The sequence below is a fragment of the Gavialis gangeticus genome, unplaced genomic scaffold (genome assembly GCF_001723915.1).
Source record: "Gavialis gangeticus isolate Ggan-Ray unplaced genomic scaffold, GavGan_comp1, whole genome shotgun sequence".
NCBI classification, from domain to species: Eukaryota; Metazoa; Chordata; order Crocodylia; family Gavialidae; genus Gavialis; species Gavialis gangeticus.
In genome coordinates, this window is record NW_017729028.1 from 33,587,339 (window position 1) to 33,607,367 (window position 20,029).

At 50.4% G+C, this 20,029-nt stretch overlaps 2 protein-coding genes across 3 annotated transcripts in view; one reads left to right on the plus strand and one right to left on the minus strand.

The window, feature by feature from the left end:
• The window catches only part of FDFT1 (farnesyl-diphosphate farnesyltransferase 1), a 17,750-nt gene extending 15,106 nt beyond the window's left edge, over positions 1 to 2,644 (plus strand). Inside the window, exon 8 of the mRNA XM_019520918.1 lies at positions 1,707 to 2,644. Coding sequence (XP_019376463.1) covers positions 1,707 to 1,928 — 222 coding nt within the window. The 3' untranslated portion in view covers positions 1,929 to 2,644. The remainder of the gene's footprint in view (positions 1 to 1,706) is intronic.
• Positions 2,645 to 5,407: 2,763 nt separating this feature from the next.
• Positions 5,408 to 20,029, minus strand: part of CTSB (cathepsin B) — a 28,431-nt gene continuing 13,809 nt past the window's right edge. For both annotated transcript variants that reach the window (XM_019520919.1, XM_019520920.1), the window contains 9 exons: positions 19,433 to 19,584; positions 16,824 to 16,909; positions 15,621 to 15,735; positions 14,043 to 14,161; positions 12,123 to 12,208; positions 11,074 to 11,220; positions 9,688 to 9,804; positions 8,445 to 8,573; positions 5,408 to 6,691 (listed from right to left, as the gene is read on the minus strand). In XM_019520919.1, coding sequence (XP_019376464.1) covers positions 6,594 to 6,691; positions 8,445 to 8,573; positions 9,688 to 9,804; positions 11,074 to 11,220; positions 12,123 to 12,208; positions 14,043 to 14,161; positions 15,621 to 15,735; positions 16,824 to 16,909; positions 19,433 to 19,558 — 1,023 coding nt within the window. In that variant the 5' untranslated portion in view covers positions 19,559 to 19,584 and the 3' untranslated portion in view covers positions 5,408 to 6,593. The remainder of the gene's footprint in view (positions 6,692 to 8,444; positions 8,574 to 9,687; positions 9,805 to 11,073; positions 11,221 to 12,122; positions 12,209 to 14,042; positions 14,162 to 15,620; positions 15,736 to 16,823; positions 16,910 to 19,432; positions 19,585 to 20,029) is intronic.

Sequence of the window (20,029 nt, forward strand, 5' to 3'; positions counted from 1 at the left end):
CCCCCCCCCCAGTGTAACAGTGTTGTTTCCCTTAATAAGCTTAATAAGGGATTTCTCTATTGGGTTAAGTTAGCTGGTAAGTTCATGTCTTCCTAAAAGGTAGGTGTCCTTGGTGGACACAGGCTACCTCAGTAGTAGGCTTACAGGCTTTGTCTTGGCTGGCCTGTTCTGAAACCCTGTTCTCACAGTAGAGTTCTGCAACATGGGCCCTGCTGCACTAACCGGAGCAGTCCCAGATGTGTGTTGGGTAATGCACAGAAACAAAACCCTCATCTGAAGTACTTGGAGGTGGTACAGAGCACCTGGAGCCACTGTGACATGCCTCACCATTGACAGGTTGGCAGCCAAGGTTCCCTCTAAGCTGCGCACGTGCGTGGCTGCGCACAAGTAAAAATCTTGCTGCACACCAACTTTTTAAGGCTGCGCACCTGGCCAGAGAGGAGCTGGGCGTGGAGTGCAGTGGAGGCACCAGGGCTAGCATGGGACACTTATCGAAGGGCACTCCTCGTGCAGGGCTGGCATGGGTTCCATGGGCTCCAGGGAACTGCTCTGCACCCCTGCATTGCCTCGGGGAGCGAGGAGGCACATGGCACCAGGGCTGGAGAGTGGAGTAGTTCCCCAGAGCTGGCGGAGCCTTCACCAGCCCCAGCCCCCATCTGTGCCTTGCCTCACCTCAGGGAGGAGCTGCTGCCTGCCCCGTGTGAGGAGTGAGCTTATTTTCGGTAGGTGTCCCACGCTGGCCCCCGTGCCGCCCTTTTGGTTCTGTCAGTTGACTGTGTCTGGCCCGTGGCTGGGCCACAGCATCAATTTTACCTTACTGCGCTGAAAGGGGAGGCGGGACCGAAGCAGCACACTCTCAGGCTGAAGCGGCCCGCTCAGATCGCTACTCCGTAGAAGGAATATTGCTGGCAGCCCCTCAAGAGCTGAAGTTCGATATGACAAAAGAGCAGTGGGCAAAAGGAGGTGATTGGAGGACAGGGAGGCAGCAGAAAGAAAGGTGAAGTTAAAGTTACAAAAATAGGCCGGCAGTTGTTTAGTTGTTCAACCCTAGTTGCTGCCAGGGAAGTAACCCACCTGTCCGGCTCTTGCACCTTGTTTAGGAACTGGTTTCAAATCTGAGGCCCCCTGTTACGTCCTAGTGGCTTCACTGATTCTCGCTAGTGCCAGGCTGTCCTGACCTCCCAGTACCAAGGCTGATGATGGGTTACAGCACATTGAGGGCATGCCTGCAAAGGGACTTGAAAGGATGTTAGCAGGGAAGTAAGAACCACTTTACTGGACATCTGGTCTATTGCTGCTGATACGTTACATTTAAAACCTGTGCAAGGCCCTAGAGCATAAACATTTGCCCCAAACCATGTTCTTTGTAATGGTGCCAGGATTTTGATGTGCAAGTGTGCCTCGGATTTGGCCACAGACCAGGCTCTAAAGCAAATATCATATATCACACAGTTCACAGGGAAAAAGTGCTCCCTCTTCATTGTAGGAGAAATGCGGGACCAGAAACCTGCCAGTGTGGTGGCCATGATCCAAATGCAGTTGTTGAACTAGCCATATTGTAATTAATGCCTAGTAGTGGCCTGTTTGAGTAGACTCATCATCTGGCTGGTGACATGGTCCTTGTGAAGATTTCATGGTTGAGGGGCTTTGCCATGGGGTGGAGTGTTCCTGTTCCCTTACTCACAGGTTGGTTCTTCCCTTTTCAGATCTACCAGAAAATCCCAAGCACAGACCCTTCTTCTAACAAGACCCAGCAGATCATTGCCACTGTCCGGACAATGAGTTTGCCCAGCAGCACCATTGTGTCCCGTAACCATTTTTCCCCCATCTACCTATCCTGCGCCATGCTTTTGGCAGCGCTGAGCTGGCAGTACCTTAGTGCGATGTCAAAGGCGTCAGAGGAGTACATTCAGGCCGGCGAGAACTGAGGGCTGGGGGAGATTGCTGGTCGGCAATTGGGCAGTGTTGGGGACTGTGTCCTGTGTGTCTCTCCTGGTGGGCTGTTATGCTGCAGGCTTTCCAGTTAGCATGTGCCCTTGGAGACTGATGCCAGGAATGAATCAGGATGTCTGGAGGTGCCATTCAGCCCCAAAATATTGTGAAGTAAGCTGGCTTGCTAGACCGTGGTTACCCTTCCCATGCCAGCAACCTGGTGTCATTGAAGTGAACAAGTTAGAAGTTTTGTGTTTGACCTTTTCTTCATTGGAGACCTGTTTTTCCCTGCCTTCTGGCTGGGATATTTTTTTACATAAAGTTGCTGCTTGGAATTTGGACTCACCGTTCCTGTAAAAACTGAGACATGGGACTTGTTCTACCAACTCTTCTTTTGCCCTGCGTGCATGTGTGTGTTCTTATCTCCTGTTGCACAGCAGTTTCAGAATGTTAATGTTGCCATCCAGCAACAGAAACCTAGCACGTCCTATGACAGATGAAATCTTAAGGACACAAAGAAACTCTGGCTGACTTCTGACTGTTGGCCTAAGAGTGGTGATAGTTTTAAAACACTGAGATGCCTGGGGAAGATCTGTACAACCCACCCTTGTACTAGAAGACTAGGCAGAGGTGTTGGCCTTGTAACTTGTCAGGAATAGCTTGGGCTCAGTTTTTATGGTGTGATAATTTTTAAAATGCTCCTACATGCTTGCTTGCTTGCTTCTTTTACAGGCCCAGCATACCTGTAAATGGCAGAAGCTTTATAATGACAACACATGCAAAGCTGCCCTTCTTTTTTTTAGCTATTCAGGGAGTGCAAAGGGAACTTGATTAGTTTAGTAGTGATTTCTTTCCCCTCCCACCTGCCCAGACAAAAAAGAAGTCTGATTTAAATATTGTCATATTGGAACAAAGCCATCACCTATTGTATAGTGTAGCTCAAGAGATGCCTCTGCCCAAAGTGTTCTGACTAGTGTCCTGGCCTGGAATCTCAGTAGATGCCTGTTCAAACTGGGCCTTTTGAGGTGTCATCCTACAGTTCAAAGCAGACTCTTATGGCAACCAGCTTACTTTAGTGTCCTTTACTTCACCATCTGGTTGTCACACTGGTGGCTCATCTTCCCCAGCTGCATCTGAATGCACACCAACCATGGGCCCCCATTACTACCACCTGCTGTTAGGGGCTAGACTGAGCTATATTGTGCTTTCCATTAAAGGCTGTTGGAAAAAGGTCCTGCTGCTCCATGCAGCATGTCTTCTCTCTCTATGCCTGGTCTGCTCTGTTCAAGTGACTGGTGCTTTGAGCCAGCAAAAGTGTCTGCTGTAGGTGCAAGAGCAAGGGCACTGAAGCCTGGCTTTCATAGGCCATGACAAAACTGTTGTGTTCAAGATTACTTGTCAGTGAACAGTTAAGGCCTGTTGGCTTTGTAAAACCCACTTACAGCACAGAGACATACCATGAACTTGCAAAGAGGTCAAGGAGTGTATGTACTTGAACTGGGCTATGGTTAAAGCAAGCATTCTCTAACTGTACAGTCTCCTGTCTTGTTGAGAATAAACTGATTCATTTGCAGAGATGTTGTTTTATTCAGTTGGGTGAGGTAATTACCCATGTGAGTCTGAAGTCGGAAAGTAGGGCAGGGAGATACCTATGGATGCTTATGCCTCTCTGAAGTGCTGCTACTCCTTGGAAGTGGTCTGAGGTGGAACAGAGCTGAAAGCTTGTCCTACAATTCCTACCTGTTCAGCTGGTTTAAAAAAAAAAAAAAAGGTCTTCCCTGGTGAGTATTTGCATTGTGAGGGGGCAGGCAGGGACTTTTCCCCTGCACTACCACCATTTGAAGCTGCCTTCTGTTTGCTGCAGTCTCCCACCACTGAAGAGGCTGGTGAAGAACATGGTCTGGGCAGAGAGACATCTTCTTTCCTCACCCCTGACCCAGTCTGCTCCCTAGTGCCAACCAGCATGTCCACTTCACCTTGCAGAAGGCTACTCCCCATTGCCAGCTGTTGGGGTGTGAGCTTCTGCTCCACACAGCTGCAGTGGGAAGGATGAGCACTGGCTACTGTCAAAGGCATTTGCTACCCCAGCCCTGAAGTAGCCTGAGATTTAATGGACTCAGCTGACTGCATTCCTGGGCTGCACTAGCAGCCCCAGGAGCAAACTGAGCAGAAAGTCATTTCAAATAGCCAGGCTTGATATACAGTGAAAGGAGGCTGCATCCATCTGTGTTCAGCCAGGAGGGCTTCTCCATGCTAAGTGAGGCACTGAAGCCTGGTTTATCATCATCCCTAAGACTAGTAGTGAGCTGTTCAGTAGCCTGGAGGAGCCAAGTTGTTAAAGCTGGTCCCTGAGGTGAGGAATCACCCCTGATCCAGGGCAGAGATCTGAACCTAAGATTCCCCTCAAGAAAATGCTTTGATCAGAACACATTAGCTGTACCTGTCTTGTCCCCAAGTTACCTTTTTTGAGCATCTCAGCCCAAGACATCCAGGCATTCAGACCTCTTGCAGGTTGTGGGATTCAGTAGCAGTTGGGCAATTTTGCATATACCCCCTGCAGAAGCTTTGAGGTTACAGGGACCCACAGCAATGGTCCTTTACCTCTTGGCCCTGCACTTCAGCTGGACAGCAGAGTTAGGTCAGAGGCTGGAATGAGTCCTGGGGCCTACAGCCTAAAGTCAGGCACCTGATAGTGCCATGTCAACTAACCTGGGCACTGGATACCAGGGATCACATACCTGTTTTAAAACACAGGGCAGCAGCTGTTAAGCAATTACAAGTTAACAGCGCTTGGTCTAAGGTGGGATTTGATTGCTGCTGTTTGTAGCACTTGCTACTACTATACTAGATTTGGGCACTGCATCCCACCTGTATTTGTCAAATGCTACCTACAAAAAGGAGCTATGGAGCCAGAGATGCCCATCTCTTGGGAGACCTGGGCTTTTAGAGATAGACAGAAGCACTCCCTTCCTGGAAGGGCATTGAGATAGCAACTCCAGAACAGGCCCCATGAATATGGATCTAGGTAGAGTGTACAGATGCTACTGCAGCCCATGCACATACGGCTCCCTCCCTTCCAGAAGCCATCATTCACAAAACAGAGAAGCAAGCCTAAGAACTGCAGAAGTCCCAGAGAGAGTTGCCTCCCCCTTCCACCATATAGGAGCCCAAGAGACAGGAGAAAACTTTATTGGCACTGAAGTCACCTCACTAGTGGTTAAAGCAATTACAAAAAAAAAAACACCAAATAAACAAACAAACAAACAAACAAAAAAAGGCATTAAAGGAGACTGAATTTAAAAAGCAACACCAAATACCAGAACAGTCTAAAGACAGGTGCTGGGATTGCTTGTCAAAATTTATACCAGAACTGTGGCATCTCAGTTAAGCAACATAAGCTGTTCTTTAAAAATCATCCTTGTTCTCACATAGCTCTGCCCATGCACCTACCTCAAACCCCTCCTCTGGAAAACAAGTTCCTAGGAACAAAAATGGAAGTCTTCAAGTCTCCTGCACTACAGGACAGTGGTGCAAAGCAGCTAGATGACTGCAAGCTTCTCCTGTGGCTACTGCCATGGACAATGCTAAGCCCTCTTTCCCATGGCTGTTGGGGAATCAAGTAGAAGTGTTGGGATCTTACAAGCAATATAAGGATTTCCATATTCTGCACTGGGAACTCTCGAAGGGATGGGGGTTGCTTAATAAGTATCCTGGGAGGACATCTGGGGCTGGGTGGTAGCAGCTATACTGTGCTCTTTTTGTTGAGAAGCCAGACATGCTCAGTATCTGGAGCTCACACCAACTCTCCCCCACCCCCTGCTTCCCAGAGTAGAAACCCCCAAGATGTAACAGCCAGTGTTTTGGCAGAAGCTAAAAACAGCAAGCTATTTAACTAAAGGCTTTCAGTTACTTTATAAGTAAGGACCCTTTTTCCCCTCAACTCCGCAGAGCCAGTCCACCTCAAATGGTCAGTATTGTGTCAATCACTTCTCTTCCCCCAAGAAGCAAAGTTAAGAAAACCAAGGCACAAAAGTTTTCAGAAGTTTCTGGGCACTATCCCGAGCTGTGCACTTACAGGTCATGCTTTGCACATACCTACTTGGGGAACCTAGGCTGCTGTAGAGCACTCGCAGCTTGCGGAGCATGCTCGGGACACAGGTTACCAGGCCATGCTCCATCATGGTAAGTGTCCTTACATCAGAGTTAGAAAAAACCTAGTAGGTCACCTTGTCCTGATGCCCTGCAGTTTATGGGGTCAGAAGAAAGTTAATTGCTCTCCCCTCCCCACCTTCAGGCTTGGCCAATGAGGCTCTACTGAACCAGGCCACCAAAAGCCCAAGTTTCTCAGGATACCTCACTGCTGCATGGAGATGCCAGCAGCCCCACTCCTGCAGGAGTCTTTGGGGTAGGAAAGGATGGTTTGGGAGGTGGCCGTGGCAGAGAGAGGCACGCAGTGCATCTGTGCACAGCCTGCCCCTTTCCTCCCACGGTACAATTAAAAAACAAAAAGATAAAAGGCTTTCTTAAAAAGTGGCTTTGACTATACAGTCTCTTCAGAGCATGGGCTAGCTCTGCCCCTAATCTGCTACCAGGTAAAAGCATCCAAGTCAGATTTCTTCGTGGTTTGGTGGCTTTGGCCGCAGTTGAGATGCTAAAAAAAGTCAGATCCTCTTCCAGTACTCTTCAGTCTTGGGCACGCCGGCCACGATCTCCGACTCTATTCCGCAGTGGTCCTGCCCTCTGAGGATCTTAAAGAAGCCTAGAGGGGAGAGGAATTCTTAAAATCTCACATGGGGGCAGAGAGGAGGTGGGAATGGGGACCCATCTCACTTCCCAGACAGGCAGATATGGGACGAGCCTATGTATGGACTCCAGCCAAGTTCCTCTCCTTCCCATCATGGCAACCAGCTTGCTGTGAGATGCTAGGACTCCCATTATGCCCAAGTTACAATTGTATCCACATTTCAGTCAGCTCATCCCCCCTGCAAAAAATACACCCCATAGCCCTGTTTGCCCCAAGGACTCGCCATTCTCAATGCACAACCTTCACTAGCCTGGTAGCACTAGGGCGAATACTTGTCCCCTCACTGCCCCAGGGATTAAGGAGATGCCCTGTAGGACCTAGGCCCAGCTATTCTACCCTGTTTTAGTCTCCCGGTCTGCTACAGAGCATCTGGCTGAGCCCAGATGTCTCAAGCTTTGAGCCAGTGCTGTATTCTTCCTTCTCAACCTGGACTCTGCCACCAGGTGTCCTCCCACTTTCAGCATCTCTGAACCAGGTCCAGGACGTGTGTCTTTCCTGCTGCAGCCTGTGGAGCTGGTCTGGCAGCCTGGAGCAGAGGTAAAAAAAACCAAGCCCTGGAGTACTGTTAATACAGCAGTACTTTGTGCAAGATGCTAAATCTGCCTGGGGTAGGGGAATTTCTTCCCTGCTTCAAAAAGCACCATGTACATTAAAATGACCCTTCTTTCCAGGCTGCTCCAAGCTGCTTCAGCAAAGGTCACCAGGCCAGAGATAAGTCTGAGAGTCATGAAGAAGTAGGGCTTGAAGAGACCTCCAGAGGCATCTAGTCCAAGCCTTTGCCCAAGGCAGGATCAGCCCTATTCAAACCGTCCTTGTGGCCTGTTATAAACTGGTTGGGGGGAGAAAAAAAAAAAATCAGCAGGCGCTGGGGGAGTCCCTGTTCCCCCGAGCGCCACAAGGAGTGACCAGGAACAGTGGTCACAAGCTGGCGGAGGGAAGGTTTAAGTTGGACATCAGGAGGTGCTACTTCACGGTCAGGGTGGCTAGGGTCTGGAACCAGCTTCCAAGTGAGGTGGTGCAGGCTCCCACCCTGGGGGTTTTTAAGAGGAGGTTGGATGACCACCTTACTGGGGTCATTTGACCCCAGTGCTCTTCCTGCCATGGCAGGGGGTCAGACTAGATGATCTGCTCAGGTCCCTTCCAACCCGAGAAGGTATGAAACTATCCTATAGGAAACTAGACTCTGCAGAAGACTATCCTCAACCCTGACAACACAAAACACCTTAACCTGCCACTAGTAAAAGCAGAGGAACCACAGCCACCTATGTCCCGCTTCTATAAAAAAGGGATCCAAACAGAGGGCCAGGACCCCCATTACAGAAAGAGGCAACCCTCCACCCTCAGCCAACCCATACCAATCTGACCACAGGGCAAATGCCTTCCTGATCCCCTATGTGAACATCAGTCTAACAAGTCTGTATTCCCTTAAACCCTGAAGCTGGAAAGACTTTCACACTGGCAGGACATGAAATGCCCAAGCCCGAGTCGAGCTACTGCCCACCCCCAACAGGCCCTGCTCCCAGGGGTAGTACTGAACCAACCAAGATTTAGCCTTTTCTACCCAGCTAGAAGGGGGAAGGAGAAAAGGATATTGTCTTTATAGATGCCTGCTGTTGCCATTTGCCTGCCTGCCTTAAAATCCAATTAAACAAATTTGAAAGAGCCTTTCAAAGAGGAAGCACATCCCACCCCCTGCCTGGCCGCTTACCGTTGTCACCCCAGTCCGTGTTCCAGGAGTTGGCAGCCAGCCAGTAAGGGGTGTCGTTTTCCACACCCCAGCCAAGGATCCTGATAGCATGGCCTCCAACCTGCTCCCCAGTTTCATGTTTGTACACACCTGCAGGAGAGGCAAGAAAGAGAGGTGGTGGTACATTGCGTCTGCCTGATCACAGCTCTTAGATCTTCCTAGTGTAAAGTTTGATACCATTTTGCTCTTCAGTTCCTTTGCTGGTGCTCCAATAAAGTAGATTTGTCCTAAGGCTGCATTGCATCTTTCACAGACAACATTCAAACCATCAATTAACATTACAAAACAGTTTTTGGAAAAGAATTACATGCCAACCCTAACCCCCACACACCCCTTGCAGGGGGTGAAAACTCACAGCTTGGTAATGCCAGAACAAGAGTCTTTTTATGCCCTGGCAGACAAGTTCCCATTATGCAGCAGGCACCCAGTTGAACTCATGTGCAATGGTGATGGGGAGGAGGTGCCATAGATGCAGCAATGTGAGAGTGGACTGCAAGCCAGGCATTCACATCTTGTTCCAGTTCAGACACCAACTTGCAGCATGGCCTTAGAGGCACTGGGGCCAGATTTTTTTTTTTTTTTTTTTTTTTTTTTTTACAAGCAGTTGTTACTTTAGGATGTTCAATTTGGGGGCCCTCTTCACATCCATGCCTCACACATAGCAGGCATTAGAGAGGCTGGCTTCTGTGGTTGGAAACCTCACAGCCAGGCCTGAAGTGGTCCATTGGTAGGGTGACCATATATCGCGGATTGGCTGGGACAGCCTATGAAGTCTGGGACCATCTCAGCATCCTGAGAGTTGGAGAAATTTGAAGCAAAGTCCAGGATTGGCAGGAAGCCACCTATACATGCCTGACTACTTGCTGCCACCTGGAGCCCAAGTTAGAACAGCAGTCCCTGGGGGAAGAGGTGGCTTGGTCCTGCCACATGTATGTGCATGTCCCTAAATTACAGCCACCCCTCACCGCATCTATTGGACACCAGAAAGCACAGTCTAGTTATGAATCTGACACCATTAGCTCCCCCAACATGAAACTCAGTGCAGTAGCAGGCACCCTTTGCCATCACACCACAGCTGATGGCACTCTGCCCAACCATCTGGAGCATCCAAGTTCCCCAGTCACTTTTTAGCTTGTACTCTTGGGCCAACCCAGGAACTCCCACCCATGTCTGCCCCATGCACTGAGACACATGCACTGCTCACCATTCTTGTACATCAGGAAGTCTTCATACACAATGAAGGCTCCCTCCACCGGGCCATTCTTGTAGATCTCGGCCATTATCTCCTTCTCACTGCGAGGGACGCTGTATGATGTAACGCCTACATGACAAGAGCAAAACCCCAGGCCTCAGTGCAAGCTAGGGTCTGATGCCAACCTGCCTAGAGGCCGTGCTGACTGGCAGAAGCCTACTCATCCATCTTCGCCCTGTGCCAGGGCCTGCCCCAAGGTCCCTGGAGGACTTGGGCAACTCAAGGGGAATTGAGTGGCACTTCACCATCTGCTGGTTCAGAGGACAGGAGGCCTCCACATCAGACTGAACTCTTGGCATGATTGGGGAAGGAGAAATCTCCACACAGCCTTGCTATCCTCCATGGCACTAGTTAACATGGACACTCCCAGGCAAATGTCAAGCTGAGCCTTAAAAATCTTCAAGGATGAAGGAGATTCCACCACCTCTGGGTGACCCGCTTCAGGGTTCCTCTACCCTCCTACGGATATTTGGAAAGTCTCACATCTGAACCTCCCTTGCTGCAACTTGAAACTACTGCCATCATCTGCCACTCCTGAGAACAGTCCAGCTCTATCCTCTTTCAAACCCTGCCTTGGGTCATTGAAGGCTGCTATTAAATCCCCTCTGTCTCCTCTTCTGCAGATGGGGGCCTTGCATGGCTTCCAAGTGGCTAGTAAAGTATAATCCTAGTTCCTCACCTAGAAAGGCCCCACAGTCAGGGACAGGCCCAGGCAAGCCCACAGGAGATGACGAGTCTCCAAAAAAAGAAAAACCTCAGGTCTCCAAGAGGGAAACCCCCCCCCCAAAAAAACCCCAAACCACAGAGAATAAAATCCTCAGTCCCATCTGCTTTGCCACTGGCAAGCGTGGGGAACACGCAAAGCAAAAACTTTGTGGGAAGGTTTAATTCCCCGAAGCACTTGCTAGATCTGCTTCGGGACCTTTACAGTCAAAAGGACTGCTTTTGTCCTGGGAGCATCCTCTGGTGTTAGGATTCTTGCTTGCAATGATCTCCTGCAGGGCTAACACAAGGACCCAAAGCTCACATCCCTTCACTTCAGTGCTATTCCAGAGAGGGGGCTCACCCAGCAGGACGGAGACTGAACTCGAGCATGATTTTCATCATGTTCCCCAACAGAGAAACACCCATGGGTGTAGGCTTCTGCATGGGCATGGGATGTGCAGACTTGTGGGCCATGAAGAATTGGTGGCACATGCTGTTAGCTCTACACATTTGCTACAGCAGCATCATGAGAGCTGGTGCAAGGGCAACAAGGCGCTGCATCTGATGAGATCTAGCTTCATAGCCTCAGAAGGAAAAAGTGCCCCACTGCTGCTGTGGGGAAGCCTCCCTTACCATAGTGTTTGTCCTCCTGGTATGAAGGGCTGTAGCCATCTTCACAGTGCTTGCTGCACTTGGGTGTGTCTCCAGTCTCTCCGGTGCATGGTGGCCGTGACCCATTGACATGGTGCTCACATGGAGGGATGGAGTATGGCCTGCAGCCTATTGAGCGAGACACAAGGTCAGACAGCTGGCCCCCCATCAGCCCTTGCATTTAGGGCCAGCCAGTGTAATGCAGGCATCCAAGCCACATTACAGCAAGGGACAGGACACAGCTGTGTTCAGTCTAGAAGAGGAATGACGAATAAGTCCCCTACTACAAAGGACTTGAAGATGCTCTACCATAGTGTGGAGATACTACAGCTTCCTATTACCTGACTGAGGTAAGAGTATCAATTTTAACATACCAGGTTAATTCAAAGAACTGGAGAGTTGGGCAATGCACCTAGAAAGGATCAGGAAGCAGACAGCAAACTCCTGAAGATGTAGCACAAGACAGAGCCATCTACTGTCGTGTCCCACCTCAGACACCTTGCTGAGCTAGCTCTAGGCAGCAGGTGCAAGTGCAGACTGGACTGAAGAGGCAGCAGTTGTCTGAGATGGGGAGAGGCAAGGTCAATCTGGGGGGATTAATAAGGATCAGATCTGCAGAGATGTCCAGGCAGACAAGTAGGGGTGTAGAAACAGTTGACAAACTCCTGGTGGTTAAGGAGACAATTTACATGGGTTCTTTGCTCCTTTGATTAGAGGAACAATGCTTTTAAAAGCTCCCATTTAAAAAAAAAAAAAAAAGGGTCACAGTCGTCACACCCTCCCAAGATGGACCAACCTCAGCCAGGGCTTCTGGGAAAGCAAGGTGGGTACCTCTTGCTCCCAGGCCTGCTCCGAGTGCATGGGAGAAATGCTCCTGGAGAGGCAAGAGGTAGGAAGCCTCAGTGCTATGGGAGGTGCCCTCCAAGAAGGGGTCAGGGGTGTAGTTGGGCCCATAACTGTGTCCCCACCAGCACCAACCCCCTCCAAACACCACACCACTCCAGACCCAGTGTGCACCATCCCAAGCTTACCCACATGGGAGTCGTAGAGCCCACCAGACACCAGGCCTCTCTCGGTCCAGTACTGCCACGCTCCAGTGGGGTAGCCACCATTGCACCTGCAAGAACCACCAGTAGCAGAGTCAGCCACCAATCCTAGCTCAATCGGAGGCATGGCCTTGGCTTCTACCTAGGCTTCTGGGGAGATACACTTGAAAGAGACTCTAGATCCAACACTGCAGTTCCCAGGCCTCACATACCTCTTTAGCTTCTCAGCCACATCTCTGCAGTTCCCCCACAATGCACTGCATTGCAAGAAGTACTTCCCCCAAGGCCAGGGCTGCCATACTGTGAGTTTCCCCATACATGCTGCATGTAAATTTGCTCTTGAAAAATAAGGGAGCATTTGCCACCTTGCAGCTGGAGGCCATAACCTGCTGCAGCTCTTTAGATAAGAGCCCTGAGCCAGTCCAGACTGAGCTTAGTGCTCTGGGTAGAAGATGGATAGTCTAGCAATATTTAAAGGGGCCACTATGCCATCCTGCAGCATGTGTGAATTATGACAAGACTCCTCTTCTAAAAGAAGTCAGGTGGTTGCAGGAATGGTCAAACCCAGCTGTTTATTACTACCCAGCTCTAGATTTCCAAGGATCAAGGGGATGATATTCTTCCACATAGGGAAGTTGAGGCAGAGGTCAAGAGACTTGCCCAAGGTTATTCAACATGTCAGTGGTAGAGTCAAGCATCCCAGCTCAGTGGTCTACCAATTAAGACAGCCTCTTTATCCAGTACCTCAAACTCCATTTCCAAGGGGTATGACAGCTGTTTTAATGAGAGCATATACAGAACTGGGTTTGCCCATACAGTGAGTAACAACAGTGGCAGAGGACCCAGGAGTCCCAGCTCCCAGCCTCCTGTTCAAGCAGCCAAGGATGACTCTACATTCCTCCCTGGCAGCCAGGAGGCAAACACTGAAAGGACCCAAGCACTCTACTGCAATCCTGTACATGCACCTTAAAATGCATATGCAGTCCCAGTAGAGTGAATGGGGTCATACGATTCAAATGAGCAAGAGCATTGTAGGCTGCAGTCTTGCACCACAGTCCTCTCACATGGGGTCTTCCATCAACCGATGGAAAGGTGCCCTGGACTTATGGACATGTATTTAAAATATCCCCTACAGAATGTGGCAGCACTTGAAGATTTACCCGGTTCCAAGACAAAGAGTTATTTAGTTTGTTTAGAAAGCTTGAGTTCAGGGAGGTAAGCTGAAAAGCTGCGCAGATCCGATTCCATGGAGACCTGTGCTAAAAGGAATCAGAGCTACCCCAGAATGGATTTAAATCCACCTCTGCACAAGTCAGTGCAGCACTGGGGGAAGCATAAAGGCCAAGTCCCTGTGCTAAGGCACTAGAAGGATTTAGTAGGCAAAATCTGGACTCCATTTCCCAGCAACCCCTGCCCATATTATTCTGGCCAGTTTCCATGGAGACCCCAGGAACATCAGGGCCATGGTCTCCATGGAAATGAACTAAACAGCCAGGATGCTGCGAAACTGAGTCCACCGCAGGCCAAACTTTGCCTGCCTCCAATTCAGAGCTTTCAAAAGCCAGAACCGAGGGAAGGTGGTTTCTAACCTGGTGCCCGGAGCCTGAATTACCAAGGACTCCATTGTTTCTGCCATGTGTGTCCAGCAGATGCTTAAAGATCACTATTCCTGGCAGCTCTGAGCAAAAAGAAATCACCCAGGAAAACTGGCCAAAGTGCTACGAGGTGGTAGATAGTGGACAAGTTCCCCTTCCCCTGGGAGTGGTCACAGGCAGGAAAGAGGCAAGGGAAGTGGGTCCGAGTAGCACCGTACAAGGACTGGTCCATTTGCTTTCTGGGCTGGTGACTGGGAACAGGGTCCCGTCATGCCTATTGGTAAAGCAGAGGACTTAGCTGCAAGCTCACCCCATGCCGCACTCAAAGCCGCAACAAGACAGCAAGTCTTCTGCTGAGACTTCCACGTTCACCTTGCTGTTGGTGTGGACACAGATTCTGTCCGAGATGGCTTCAACCGCTCCGAATGCCTGCAAGAGCCCAAATGAGGACTGTTACACACCCCGCAAGGGATGGAGGATTTGAGGTCTACAAAACAGACACTGGGGACTAAACAACACAGCAGCTGGCAAAAGCCATATTTCTCTTGTGCAGAGTGTGGCAATTGGAACTCAGGTCACAAAAGGCAGGCGGGAGTCTGGGGAAGGACACAGGCCTTGCTCCGCAGCAGGCCATGTCCAGAGCGAGAAGCTTAGATGTCAGCAGGACTCCTGCCTTCTCTATATACTGTTTAATGGGGTAGCTATTAGCATCCTTTAAACTTATTACTAGGTCACGGCAGCAAGAGCTCGCCCATCAGCTTAAGTCACCGACCACTGTGCAGGGCAATTCTATGATGGAACCAGGTTGAACTTCAGGGGTGCTCTGGGGACCAAGGAAGGCTCGGGGAGCCTGTCCCACCAAAGCCAAGTGCTCAAGAGCATCAGTTGAATACTGAAATACAAACAGCATATTAAAATCAGCCCTGTCACACAGCTACAAGACCCAGCACAACGCTGGGCAGGGAATGCAGGTAATGAACAAACCAAGTAACAAGATGTCAGTTGGCAGATTTTGAGATCATTTCAAATGCCAAAATCCTGTTTAGTCTGCCCATCTGAGGCTTTTAAGACTATTAGGGAAAAGGGCTCCTTCCCTACATTGAAGACTTTTTTTTTTTTTAAATGACATGCTTATCTGGCGCAGAAGGATCATCCAGCAAGCATCAGTCAAGGCTGAAAAAGTCAAGACTGAGGTATAGACTACAGCATAAAGATCCATTACCTGGCTCACCTTCAAAAGCCCATTAAATAAGGCTAGGATACACAGAAGTGCACCCAACAGGTTATTGAAAGAAAAAAGCCTGCCTGATATTGTTAAACATAACTTGTTTGTCGTCAAGCAGAAAATGCCTACTCGTAAAAAGGTCACGCAGATAAGCCATCTGCCCTAAGCCAGATCTAGCTGGTAGAAAACCACTAAACAGACTTGAAGCGACTGAGCTGACTTCCCTTAACCCGTCCTTCCCTTGCTCTCTGAATTCTTCTTGCCCGTGATATTTTTTACCTGCTTATTTCCTTGGTCTCTTCTCCTACCCAATATTCTGGGCAAGCAGCTTCAAGCAAACACTGTCAAGTCACCATTAAGCAGGTTACAGCTTACTGCAGTCTACAGCTGGTAGCAGCACACGTTTTGGTTTGAGTGGGAAGATGGGGCTGCCACAGCAGCCTGGAGATGCAGGAAGCCACCCAAATCACAGGCTACAGAGGCCAAGCACCCCAATTCCTTGCATGCAGGGTCTCACCTCAGCCATCATGCTGCATGTCAATGCAAGTCTCCTCCCTGTTGGTTAGGGACAAGCCTCAAAGCCTCTCTCTGCAAAGCTCTCATGCAGAGCCAATGGCAGCCTTACCCAGCTGCCAGCCTGTCCTAGCCAGAACAATTTCTTACCCAGCAAGAGCCACAAGAGCCCTGGTCTCTGATCTCTTTAATGGTTGGACAGTTTGGCCACTGCTCCCGGGAGTCGAAGTTGTCTGGCAAGTCCAGGTATTCTGCGAATGCAACCCTTCAAATAGAAAGAGCGCTAAGTTAAGATTGAGTATCAACATCATTTCCCACCCTGACCATCCCCAGGCCAGACCAGTAGTCACCCTCTTTAGCGGGCACACAAGGCAAGTGTCAAGCTTGGCCAGTCACAGAAATGCATAGCGAGCAAGTGGGTCCAGGAAGCCCAGGACACTTTGGTCTGAGTTCCCAGCAAGATGGATGTGTACTGCAGCAGCTCCCAGGCCAAAAGAAACCTCTGTGATCATCTAGTCCAGCTTCTTGAGGAAGACCGGACCAAAGTCTTACCCTGTCAGGCCTACACTCAACCCCAGACTCCACTGAGCTTACTGGGGTGGTGGCCCAAGATGAAGGGGGAAAAGACCTACAAAATGACCAGCAGCCAGTGGTTAAGACTCCTTCTAACACATAAGATATCCAAGTCACCGCCTGACCCAATCTGGAATAGGGACCTGAGCTTGCCCATCTCATCTTGGGGAATGAAGTCACCAGGAAGTTCTGGGGTGGGATCTATCATTTATTTAATCCCTCCCCTCAAGTTCATTTAAAGGAGGTCCCATTTTTGATGCATGCCCAAAAAGGCACAGATTTTTTGAAGCCTGGGAATCTTTTGTTTCCCCTTCAACACCACAAGGTTTTGGGTGAAGGAGCTCTGGAAATGGGGTTTGACAGCTGGTGGGAAGAGGACAAAGATGGAATAATTAGGGAGCCTTGGACCCTATGAAAGGGGCATCCAAGGGGTTCATGTATGTTGGAGTTTCACAACCACCCTCTCCCAAAACAGATGAATAAGTAAATTCAGGCATAAAGCACAGGCTCAAAGTCATGCACGGTATTAGAAGAGTTCAGGAGGAAGCTGCACTCACCAAATGCTCGGTACTACAGAACGTGTGCAAGGATGGCAAGGGGACAGAAAATGCTGCAGTCCAACGTGGCAATGCCACAGGCAGCTTGTGGCATACAGGAGAGAGGGGATCGGAGTGGCACTTGGGGACAGTGCAGGACTTATGTGGCATGCCTATCAAAAAGGTTGGCCTCTGCTGCTTTTAACCCAGGAACAACCTCAGAGTCCCCTGCAGCACCACTCACCTCTCTGGCAGCCGGGGCCCATGCAGGAAGGTACCACACAGTTTCTTTACATAACTCATGTCTGCGTGGCGAAAATTGTACCCAGCCTGGAAAAAACAAGCCATTGATCACCGAGATGCCTGAGCCGATAGTGAGCAAGTTCCTAATGTCAGTCTGAAAGTAGGAGAGAAGTAGGGCTGGAAGGCACCTTCAGGTCACCTAATCCAGCCCCCCTTCTCCAGGCAAGATCATTTTTATCCAAATCCATAATCTAAAACTGCCATCAGCCCTGACAACACCCTAAGCCACACAGGTAAAGCAGGGGGAACCACAGCAGCCAGTATCCTGCTTCTGTAAAACATTATTATATGCTCAAGAGATCCCAGGTAGAGGGCCATGGCCCCTGCTACCAAGGTAGGCAATCCCTCTGCCCCACCCCAAGTCTGTGCCAAATCTGACCATGGGGTAAAATTCCTTCCTGACCCCAAACATGACAACTGGTCTGGTCCTGAGCAGAGGGGAGAGTCCTGGGTCCAAGTCTATCATAAAAAAAGAGGTACTCAAGCCCATGCCTCCCCAACCAGTACTGTAAAGCCCTCAACAACCCTTGCCTCTTCTCAACAGCACCCCACCCCCCCACCCCAAGCCATGGCTGGTAATCCAGGCAGACAGATCTGAGACATGAGACTGAGGCAGTGCTTTCAGGTCTTGCTTTTGCATTGATCCTTCTTGAAAAAGGGGATCCCAGGAGACCAGGTTTCCCCTCTGCCAGATGCACCCAATTTTTAATCTGCGGTGACCTCACTTCAGGTCAGATCCCAACCACTCAACTGAATTTCAGTAGGGGTCTCAGCCCCCATCCAGTACCAAGAGCCCTACACAGGGTTGCGCCTCCCTTGTTTGCAAACTGCTGCCCTGGGGTCAGTCTGAAGGATCAATTAAAGCAGTAGTTTTCAACCTTTTTTTTTTTTTTAAATTAAAAAATTCTGAATAGAGATACAGACCCCTTTGAATTGTAAGTGTGGGTATTCACACACTTTTGACTGGTCAGTCATTTTCTGCAGACTCTTTAGACAGCTCGTGGACCCCCAGGAGTCCACAGGTTGGAAGCCACTGAATTAGAGCTTCCTTTGCCACAGCCTCTCCCTTGTGCGAGCCATTTATCTATCACCGTGGCCTGGCAAGATGACATTAGCGCACATTCTCTTAACAGCCTTTCCTTCGGAGTTGGTCCCTGTCACAAGCACCTGTATGACAAGACTGTAGGTGCAAGCCCCTAGTTTGGTCACTGGGGACTGTGTCCACTGCTGACAGCAAAGACAATCTTCTCTTGTTCCTCTCCTACACAATCTTCAGACACCAAGACCTCATGGAGGCCAGCAGCAGTTTAGTTTGCCATGTGCTGTTGAACAGTAGACAGGCCAGAGGAGACTGAACAGGCATCCTTGCATTGCTTATGAAATCATCTGAGACCCGAGGCAAAGAAGGGATGCTACATGGGTACTTGCAGGCTGGATCTTCTCACCTTGGAAAGCAATTTTGCCACCCCCATCCTGTGCCAGTGCACAGCTTGCCAGAGGATGCCCAAGTGGCGGCGGCAGCCCTGCCAGCTTGACACAGGGCTGAGCAGTGGGGAGAAGGGGCAGTGGCAAGAGCCCTAGAAAGGGAACTGCATCTGGGGCTGGGGGTTGTTCTCCATGAAGATCCCATGTGGCCAAGCAGGGAGCTGTATCCAGGGCCAGGTACCCATCTCCATGGAAAGCAGCCCCAGCCCTGGAAGCAGTGCCCTCACCAGGGCTCCCACCACTGCTGCTGTCCCTGTACTGCTTCACCCCACACCGAGATGAGAGGCCTGGGGGCTGCTGCCACTGCATGGGCATCCCCAGGTGAGCTGTGGGCTAGTATGGGACGGGTGTCCCAGTGCTGGCCACCTCCCTCAACCCCAGCAAGTGGTAGGGCATGGAGTCACCGCTGGCCTCCTCTGCAGGGCTTGCAGCCCACCACCTGGGGGGTGTTGCAGCCCCCAGCAGCAGCTTCCAGCTTTGCCCCGACCCCATGCTGTCATTGCCCCAAGATCCCGGCCCTGGGGCCAGATACAGCTCCAGGGAGCCATGTGGGCAACACGCATGCGTGGACAGGGAGCTGCATCCAGGGAGAAGATCGTGGGGTGGTGACAGCACGGGACCAAGGCCTGAGGCAAAGCTGCCATCTGCTCTCTGCATCTGCTCTGTGCCTGCCGCAAGGGTGTGCAGACAGCAGATTGTGGCTCTGACTTGGCCCTGCAACCCTGCCTTGTGATCCCACATCCACTTGTCCCACTCCTGGGCCCCATCCCATAGGAGGAGTTTGGTGAGCTGTTGCATGCAGAGGTGGGCGTGTTGGGGGGCAACCTCCAACAGCTCACCAGAACAGCTTGTGGCCCTAAGACTCAAATAATTGCTCATCCTTGGCCAGCTATTCAGTAGGTATGCAAATACAGAGCTCTGCTAGCCAGAGGATTGCCGTTTTCCCCACCCTCAAGCTGGCTGACCCTGCTGGCATGACAAGTCCCACTTCCATCCAGAAGCAGGACCAGAGCACAGCGCCATCATACTTCAGCCAGAAGCCCCGAAAACCCTGCTGCTACTCACCTGCCATGTAGTGTTGAGCTTGTTGATGTAGTTGACCACGTCATGTGAGAGGGGAGCGAAGTAGGGGATGCTGCGCGCACCCACCAGAGCCAGCAGGACACACAGGACAGGCACAGACTGCCACATCTTGGACACAGAGCAATTTGCTTCCCCTGGAAAGAGATTCGCACATCAGGCCACGCTGAGTCACTGCACCTGCCCGATGGCTAAAACCAAAAATTGCTGTTTAATTCAAGAGCCTGCCCACCTCCCAGCAAAAGGAACAGCTGCCTGCCAAAGATGGTTAGGAACGGGTGCCAGGCACAGAGGCAAAGCCCAGCAGGACCCCACGCCCTGCGAGTCTGCAGGGGAAGATACCGCACGGCAGGGCTCGGTGCTGCTCCAAGCCTCACGGCACCTCCCTCCTTGCTAGAGAAGCCTTGGCAGCACAGACATGCTGCCAGAGCTTAGCTCCTCCCAGTCAGCAACTTCAAATTAAAAACACTAACTATTTTCAGGACTACTTATTCTGTCCTAGACACACCAAGAAGATTTTAGCAAAGGCAATTTTCCTCTTGCTATTCTTTTAATGCATATTACGGCCCTCCCCCCCCCCCC